We start from the raw sequence: 9512 nt of genomic DNA, 5'->3' as shown, positions 1-9512 counted from the left end.
CCCCCGCCAGCTTCGGGGCCACAATTGGCTGGGCTGCACCCATTCCAGGCGCTGATTGGGGAACGGGCGGCTCAGGCCCCGCCTCCCGTATCTAAGTTCCGTTAGCATGTTCGGTTGCTCCCGAATTCCCTCTCGCCCCGGGGGGCGGGACCGACAGGATGGACCCCTTGACTGGCTCCTCCTCCGGCCCGCGGCGACCGCAGACCCGCGGGGAGGGGCCTGGGAGAGACTGGCGACACTTTCCTCTTTGGAGAGCTCTATTTTCTCCTGATTGGCTGACGGGCGCCCCCATGCGTCGGCGCCGCGGGCCAATGGGCGGCGGCGGCGGCGGCCCGGGGGCGGGGCCCGGGGGCGGGCGGAGCCGGGTTGGGCCGCGGCGGCGGGGCCGTCTCAGGCCGCCGTCCCGCCCCTCCCGTCCGGCCGCCGCCGCCGCCTGGGGCTTGGTTGAGGCGGACGGTGGGTCCGGGCCCGAGTGTGGCGCCGCCGCCGCTGCGCGAAGGGGGCCACCGGGCAGGTGAGTGCCGGCGGCGGCCCCTCGGCGCGCGCGGCCCGCGGGCAGACTCGCGCGGGGAGGCGGCCCCTCGCCCCGGCCCGCGCCCCTCGGCCAGGGTCCTGCGCGCGCCCCGCCGGCCGCCCGGCCCGAGGTGCGAGGTGCGGGGGGCGGTGTGCGCTCCGGGGGCCGGGCGGGAGGGCTGGTGCGGGGGCTCGGCGGGTCGGGGGCGCCGCTCGGCCTCTGGTTCCCGGCTCTGCCGGCGCGGGGGGCGCGCTGGCCCCGGCCCCGCGGCCCCTCGGGGCGCCCGGCCCGGAGGCGGAGGCAGGTGCAGGGAGCGGCGGCCGCTGGACGGCCGGCGGGTGGGGCCCGGGCCGCTCTGGCTGGCGCTGGGCGGCGGGCGGCGGGGCGGCGGGCGGCGGGCGGCGGGGCGGCCGGGCTGTGCGTGCGGCCGCCCGCCTCGCGCTCCCTTCCTTCCTCCCTGCCTGCCCTCGCCGCGGTCGCCCGCGGGAAGGCTGTGGCTTCTGTGCTCAGCTCCCCAGACCTCAGGTGCGCGCCGGGGCGCCGGGGACCCGTCCCTGCTTCTCTGCTCACTTCCCAGTTATAAAAACAGGCGTTGAAAATAGGTCATCTTTCTTCCCACGCGCCCTGGCCGTGGTCCACACGCTCGGCGCCCTGCTAGGGAGAAGAATTCGGGGCTGTGGAGTTTGTCATTCTGGCCGTCAGCTCTTCCTCCTCGCGGCTCCGGCGCTGCAACTCTGCCTTTGCCCGGCTTGTGCTCGGGGGACGCGAGCCGCAGGGCAGCCGGGCCCCCCGCTGCGCGGCCTCGCCCCCGCCGCGCGCCGACACGTGTGGGATCGCTTGCGGGGTGTTGCTTTGCTTTTCCAAAGGAAGGAGGGGGTGTTTCGAAAGCAGACGTACGTGCGAAGTGTGTTGACAGATACTTGTGCGTTGGAAAACCCTCCGAAGAGTTAAACGTTGAGCGATGAACCTGCTCGTCGCTTGATTGCGGTGCACGATTACACAGCTGTGTGCGTGTGTCACCCCGTGTAGACGTGGACACCGAAAAGTGAGTTTTACCTTTTCCTCTCCTATTTCTCTTCTCAGTGGCCCCACTGGTATTTCAAAATTGGAATAACCAGTAATAATCTTGGGGAGGTTTTTCTTGTTATTTTAGGTGAATGCATTTAACTCAAGAATATAGCAAAATAAAAGCAGCTTTCCCCTGTTAGAGTTTGCAGGACTTTTGCTGGAACCATGATGTATTATGTCTATACGGGCTACCGTGTATGCAGTCCCGCCTTACCAACTTAGTCCCAGGGACTGCTGTGATTGATATTCTGGTCAAGTTCCAGCAATTTAAGGAGGAGGTTTTTCGCTGGCGGGAGAAAGCAGTTTGCAAAGCCAAGTTCTCAAACGGCTACAGAACCTCTTCATTGGAATTCCAAACAACCTCAGTTTTTAGCCTTCTGCTACCCCTTCCTGTCTGCCCTCCTTTCTCTCCGTGGAATTGGAAGTTAATGTCTGAAGTGCAGCTCTAGCCCCAGAGGGTAAAAGGGTTGCTGCTTCTCATCTCTTCCGTTTGCTGACATCTCTTGGTGCTTTTGCTCCTGGTGGGGGAATGGTGTTGGCTTTGAAGACTGAAACATTTATGCTATGGAAATGAAAGTTTCTGTTCAGTTCTGTCAATGAGTGCAGTAAATCGTCAATAAGAAAGTAACATTTACTGAACTTCTCTTCCATGTGGTGAACGTTAGGCCATGTTTTAAGTAGGTAAATCTTTGCTTTAGAAGCTCCTGGAAAGTGAGGGAAATGTAAAGGTTGTACTCAGACATCTTCCCGTTCTAAAGTTCAACCACTGGGAAACTTGTGGTTATGAGCACTCGCAACGGCCTCCTAAAAACTTGATGCTTTCCTGTCTAGAAGAGCGTGACAGATGACCGCTAGAGGAAAGCGTCAGCATCAGCACAACAGAGGCCTGCTGGTCCTGGAAATGTTTAGCAGACAATGACTGAATTCAGTAAAACCAGGTATGCAGTTTGTACCATGTGGAATTTTAGCAGAAATAGTAAAAATCTTACTAGCAGAGGGCTATTCTGGATACTAGATGTCCATTTACTTTGAGGTTTTCCAGTTTCTTAAAATGTTCGAATTACATGGTCTCCTTTTTTTCTTATCTTTAATCTGAAGTAGCTTTTAGAAATGTAACTAATCATAGTGTATCTTTTTTTGTGTGTGTAGTTTGGGGACTGTCTTGGACTGGGAGGTTTTTTCTTTAGAAACTGGTTTTCTTGTCTCTGGCCGCTGTGCGTGGTGCTTCTGTAGGGACGAAGAGTTTCAAGTGTGTCTCCTCTCCTTGTACCTAAGTCCTGGGAATAAAGCCATGATTTTGTTCCCCTATTAGAGGAGCAGAAGTCATTTATTACTATGGCATTAAACATTTTTAACAAGACAGCGAATATATCTTTGTTCTTACGTCACCCTGGAAGTTGCTTGTGGCCAGTTATTTTCGCAGTTAGCTAACACTGTATTTGGGCCAGTTATTTTACCATTGAAGAGTGTTTTGATTTGCCCTGCAACCTTTTTCTCTTGCTACAGTCGTGGATGCGTTTATCTTGGACATCAGTTCATTCTGAGTTCTCTTTAACCAGTTAAGAGTAATGAACTAAGGGTTCCTTGCTTTCACATGTTTCTAGGTTTCGTTCTTGTGGTCATAGGTGTACCTTACTTGGCAAAAGTGTCTTCTGTACATTGGCATGCCTGACATCTTGTATTCCTATTCCTAAAATTGGGGATGTTAAATGTTTTGATGTGGAAATAGAATTAATTTGCTTCGTGTTTATTAAGGTAAAAATGATTTTTTCACCAAATATTAATACATATATAATCTTTCTACTATAATGGAATTGAGCTTTTTTTTTTTTTTTTAGTCACTTACTAGTATTATGTAAAGAAAGCTTAGTTAGCGGAACTGGCAAGATTAGAAGTCCTACTTTTGTTGTTAAATTTATCCAGTAACTCAAGCCAGAGATTAGCTGTCTCAACTCTATTTCCATTTGGGGGTTTCCTCTAGGTTTTAGAAATAAACAGCTTTAAAACAAGAGGTATAAACACAAGTATTGACAGTTTGCTACTAAAATATATTTGAATGGAAGAAAAATAATTTCAAATGATTATAAATTCAAATACCAAAGTTAAGACCTTGAAATTCTTTCTTATTTTAGTACTTTCTAAGTAGAAGTTAATTAATAATCAGGATAAGTCCAAGTGGATGACAAGTCCAACCCTGAAGTTAAGATTTTGAAAGGCATCTGAGTGATAACTGATTACCAAGCCACGTAAGACCCTAACCTGTCACTTGTCTAGCTTCAGTGATGGGGATGTGGAGGGGGGGCAGGGAAGAGGGACAAAGTGGAACAGCCGTTCTCATTCTTTTTCAGAGAATGTAATCAGGTGTCCACACAGAGCTCTCAATAAATACGCAGGGTTCTAGGCTTATTACCTACCTACGATCCTGACTTTCACTTTTCACTGTTTTTTTTTTTTTTTTTAAAGATTTTTACTTATTTGTTTGACAGAGAGAGACACAGTGAGAGAGGGAACACAAGCAAGGGGAGGGGGAGGGGAAGAGGGAGAGGGAGAAGCAGACTTCTCTCCAAGCAGGGAGCCTGATGTGGGGCTCGATCCCAGGACCCTGGGATCATGACCTGAGCCGAAGGCAGAGACTGTAACCCACTGAGCCACTCAGGCGCCCCCACTTTTCACTTTTTTAAGGATATATTTTGTTAGACCATAGCAAGGTCTAAAAAAACTGTATGACAAAGTGATTTAAAGGTTTCAGTCTCAGAAAATAGGCTTGACTCTTCAATATCAATGCTTTTCCAGTGAGTACAGTTAAAAGAAAGTAAGGATTAGTGTTGCAAAATAATCATTAAAGTTTCTTCTGCCATACTTACTAATGATTAACAAAGTTTTCCATTTATGGATTGTAATGACTTAGCATTGCTACATGTCATAGTCACCTAAGAGGTTACTAAGAGGTTACTGCAGTTTCTTTCTTTCTTTCTTTCTTTTTTTTTAAAATACTTTATTTATTTATTTGACAGAGATCACAAGTAGGCAGAGAGAGAGGAAGAAGCAGGTTCCCCCACTGAGCAGAGAGCCCGATGTGGGGCTGGATCCCAGAACCTTGGGCTCATGACCTGAGCTGAAGGCAGAGGCTTGAACCCACTGAGCCCCCCAGGTGCCCCTGCTGCGGTTTCTTGATCGACGACAAGAGTGGAGCGTTGCAGATCTCAGCGTGGGCTATGTGGTCTCGGGCAGAAGTTTATTTGGAAGTTTTGCTCATAGTTTCACATTTAAGCTGAGGCCACTCCTGTTTATTTGGACAAGGCCAGCAAGATGGCTCTATACTTTTCAAAGGCCAAGGGGATAAAACCTTTGTGAAGCATGTTTTACAGCTGTAAAGGGAATACTGTTATGTTGAACTTCAGAGCCTTCACAAGTGGGTTGATTTTGAGCTGAATCCATGAAACACTATTGAGTATCAGTAAAGTTTGCCATCAAGGTGTGCTGGTGAGGCTCTATCACCAACTGAGTCTTCATTTTGCATAGAATTTATTAACTTCTCTAAACTTCAGCTTGCTCATCTGCAGAGTGGGTATGACAGCTATCTGTTGTGTAGAACGCTTACCTTGGGTCCCGTTGTAGTGGCTGACTGATGCAGTTATGGTGAAGAAGATCAAGTTCGGTCCTGCCATAGGACTCTGTGTGGCAGGGACGATGGCTTCAGTAGCCTGGAAACAAGCAACATAATAGCATGAAAAATTGCATTTGGGTTCAGACACTGGTTTGATAGAGCATGTCTGTCTTGCTGAAGATAGCTTAGGTGACAAAGGTCTTAGCTGATTACCGTCTTACCCTAAAGGCTGTAGGACATGCACGCATGTGTCACTCATCTGTGCATTTCAGATCAGATGCTTGAGAAGTGTGCACTGAAATGACGCACTCCTTTGTTTACCTGACTCGTGGGAAAGCTAGGGCAGTCTCCGAGTATTATCCCCTTGATAATATCCCTTGATTATCCCTTACCCCTTCGAGTAAGATCCCCTTGGTTTGAGCTCCGGGAGGCGATTCCCGTGAGCTGTGTCCCTCTCAGAGTTCATCTGAAGGGTTTTGTTGCCTTGGGAAAAAGCTATTCACCACAGTGGTTTTGTCCACTTTTGAGAAAGGATACGCTAGGCCTGGAGAAGAGAAGACTTTGTTGGGGGGACAGAGCTGTCTTCTGAAATTTGAAGTTGTTTTGAGAGGCGGAATTGGGAGGTGTCAGGATGATGAACCTTCCGACTGTGTGCCGGAGCAGCTCACCATGTGGAGGTGCACCAGCGGCAGCTCGCAGTCAGCGGCGCCACGTGTGGGGGAGCAGGGGGCGCTGCCAGGACCGCTCAGCAGCAGCAGGCCTCCGGGGGTGCACTTCTTGCCCTTGGCCGTGACATTGCTCCTCCCTGCCTCTCCCAGGGGCTTTCAGACTGGAGTTTGCTAGTGGAGAGCAGGGTGCTCTGACACCTGTCATTGCTTCCTGCCTTAGGTGTTGTTATTTTAAACATGTGCGAGCTGGAGGGTTAACACAGCTTACCCCGAAAGTCTCTTCCGAACCTGGTATTCCACAGTCCTAGAATCTCGAATCCTTATGGGAGGAATGTGGGTGGTTTGAAGGTAATTTCTTGACAGATTACAGCTGTTTCTTCCCTTAACATTTTTCTTTTTTCTTTTTCAAAGAGATAATAGGAAATGATTATTCATGATAGCAAATGATTCTTTGCTTTATGAGAGGTTTTCTTTTTTCAACTTCCTTTAAACAGGAGCCTCATTTTAAGTGTATTTACAATTTAATTGAACAGCAGTTTAAACTGAAACTATTATGTATTGAAAAGTCAATCAGAAATAGCTTAAGCGCTTCTAAAATTACCATGTAAGTTAGTGGAAAATTAGCAAAAAACCCTATAGAAAGCAAGAAACATCTGTATTTTGTTAAATCTCAAACTTGTATGTATCTTTCTATCCTTATTCGTCTATCTACCTATTTATATGACAGCCCAAATTGTTCTGTATAGAGATGGAACTGTTACTTAGAGGCAACTTACAGCTTTATTCATCCCCCTACTTAAGTAGCTACTGACTTGAAATTAATTCCACCTTCTTGCCTGCCTGCTTGCCCTGACTTCTTGGTACTTTTGAGTTGTGGCACATCAGCACCTCCTTTGATAGGGACTGGGATGAAGGATGCTAGGTATCTACTTAAAATGGTGAAGTTAGTATGGCTTGAGTTCACTATTAGGCTCTGCTACCGTGTAGAGAGTACATGTTTCTCCTGCATTCTAGTTCCAGTTAACATGGCTGCAGGAGCACAGGTCTGTGGATGCCTTGTCAGTTTCTGTAGGACAGAAAACACTGCAAAAATACTTTTCAGTTTAAGAGTGCTTTCGTTTTCCTAAGCCATCATCCTGTAATTGGTATATTTAATTCAGAGTGTAGTGATCTTATTCTAATGGCCTGCCAGATATTTTAGTGAGATTCTTTTCTTCCTGCACAAAAATTAGGCAGGCTCTCATACTCCCTTCAAGTACTTTTACAGCTGGGTGCCTGAGGTAGGAGGAGGAAGCCATAGGACAGTTCTCTGCTTTAGTTAATCCAACTCTAAAGTAGGGTAGTTTCAGGATACATTGAAAAACAGATGCTGGGTTAGAGCTAAAATTTTTGGTTAAATTGCCAAATAAGTGTAATCAAAAATGTTTATTCTATTTGTATCTAGTTGAAAGCAACTTAAGAAAAATACTAATTTTTATACTTCTCATTTAGAATTAAAAAAAACACAAAAACTACCCAGCTGAATCATATCTCCCTGTGTTCAGTGTATGTGAGCTAGACTTTCTAACGATGAGTAATGTAGCTCCCTCTCTCACTGCCCCTCACCCATTAGTCCAGTTTCCTGAATGTGCTTTATCTTATTCCTCTGACTTTTTATTCCACTGTACAGATTATACAAAGAATCACTTGCTTGGTCAGAAGTGGCTATTGATTATAGATGCCAGTTTGTATTAGCCAGTAATTAAAATAATTGAATATTCTACAGTTGTACTTATTTTATGGTTTTTAATGTATTTAATCTACTAAAGGGAGAGATTGTTGGTGGGCTTCCTATATAGTTTATAGTGTCTTCAGGAGCCACATATTGAGGATTCTGTAGATTTTTAAAATATCTTGATGATGAAGAAATGTAGATCTGTGTGAAACTCCTGGCTTCCTGTTTATTTTCATAGATTCCCTTCCTTTGAACTACAACTGTAGAGTCTGTGTGTCTAGCAGTCCTATATTGCTTTTTGCTTAGTTTCTTTTGTCTTATGTATTGATTAAGTTCTTTTTTTTCTGTATAGTTTGGTTTGCTCCAGGTAATTCCATAAAGATTTATAAATGGTACCTAATTTCAGTCTAAACGTTGGGGAGAAAACCTTTCAATTAGTGTTGTACCTTTTGGGTAATATCTGGAATTTAACTTGAGTGTGTGTGTGTCTGTGTATACATGTATGTACACATACTTGATTTAGACATCTTTATGCTTACATAAATATTTGAAATAAATATTCAAGGTAAATATTTGCTCTCCATAGGAATTTGATGAATTTCTAATAGGAAGTTTTTCTTTTCTAGTGGGGTATAAAGGATGCTCAGGCTACTGGTTTGTTCATTTGTTGAAACTTGGAATCTAGCCCCAGATCAGCTAAAATCACAATGAAAATTATTCATTGTATGTAACACGTTTTTGAATCATAAATGAAAAGGGCAGGTAGTGACTTCTAATCCATAATGTGGAGGAAATGTTCATTAGCTAAAAAAGGTAGAAGGCGGTTGACTTTAGGACACCACTCAGACTGGATTCTGACACCTTTTCAAACTGCGTCTTAAAGTTTAGTCATTCTTCTTTAACTGTACTTTTCCCCTTGTCCCTCTCGGTTCAGCTCCTTCTCTTGGGTCTTTGAGGAATGCCCCGTGCTGTGAATCTTGGTTCCCCACCTCATCATCCTTGAAGCCTGCAGGCCTGGCCTGCCTTCATTTTGTGTTCTCCAGCGGCTGACGTAGACCTAGGCCCACAGATGCAGGAGGGCTTGGGTGAGGGAGAGCAGGCTCTGTGTTTAGAGCCTGCCTGGGTGCCGGGTTTGAAGCTGTGGATGGTGGTTTGGTGGTTGTGGACTCTTAGCCAAGTCACAGCCATGTTGAAGCCCCCCAGCATGTCCGCGAGCAGTGCTGACCTCTGCCAGCTGTGGCCGCGAATGTATCTGGCCACATGGAGCACCCTGGTCACGAAGGCCCACAGAGTTTCAAGCTGTGTTTGGGCCATAACTCTTTTTTTTTTTTTTTAATTTAAATCCTATTGGAAGTGGACTGGTTCCTGCTTTGTTGCTTTCTAAGAGACCAAAGACACTTAAAAAATTTGGGTTTGTGTTTATCAGAAATTTTCTCTTATGAGAATATCTGAAAACTTCTAATGATAAACTGTGGGACTTCCAAACGAAACTATCTTTTCATTTTAAGGGTAAATTCTGTATATTTCATGTATACATAAAAATTTACATTGTTACCTTTAAGAGTCCTCTTAGTTCTTTAGCAGAAGTAGGTAAATATTTAGGAAATGTTGCATTTTGACTACTGTTTTATTCACAGATGGAAGAACATAGGGAAGTGGTTCTTTGACACAAAATGTTACTGCTGTGATGGGAGGTAAACCTCATCCACAAGTAGTAACACTGATATATCCAAATACGATATGCTGAGATTTTATATCATTTAACAAGTATTTGACCTTCATCTGTGTCCATGGCACTATGCTAGATGCTGTAGGTAATTTAGAGATGGAAGCTTTGGTTTTCTTCCTGCCATGAGACAGCGGGCAAAATAGGCACATCAGTAATGTAGATGGCGGTGGACAAGCCCCTAGAGGCTGCGGAGCTGGGCTCCTGCAGTGCAG

The 9512-nt window shown here is 46.2% G+C and overlaps 1 protein-coding gene across 6 annotated transcripts in view; it reads left to right on the top strand.

Moving 5' to 3' along the window:
* Positions 1-379: 379 nt before the first annotated feature.
* The window catches only part of SETD3 (SET domain containing 3, actin N3(tau)-histidine methyltransferase), a 79725-nt gene continuing 70592 nt past the window's right edge, over positions 380-9512 (top strand). For 3 of the 6 annotated variants that reach the window (XR_009399214.1, XM_059373941.1, XM_059373943.1), the window contains exons 1-3: positions 380-514; positions 1173-1559; positions 2414-2520. Coding sequence is in view for 1 of the 6 variants with exons in the window: in XM_059373941.1 (XP_059229924.1) it covers positions 2498-2520 (23 nt within the window). In the remaining 5 variants the exon portion in view is untranslated. The remainder of the gene's footprint in view (positions 515-1172; positions 1560-2413; positions 2521-9512) is intronic. The other 3 variants (XM_059373944.1, XM_059373945.1, XM_059373942.1) reach the window with 3 other exon arrangements.

Source organism: Mustela nigripes, chromosome 13 (assembly GCF_022355385.1).
Source record: "Mustela nigripes isolate SB6536 chromosome 13, MUSNIG.SB6536, whole genome shotgun sequence".
Classification (NCBI taxonomy): Eukaryota; Metazoa; Chordata; class Mammalia; order Carnivora; family Mustelidae; genus Mustela; species Mustela nigripes.
This window is presented reverse-complemented; position numbering and strand designations above follow the sequence as displayed.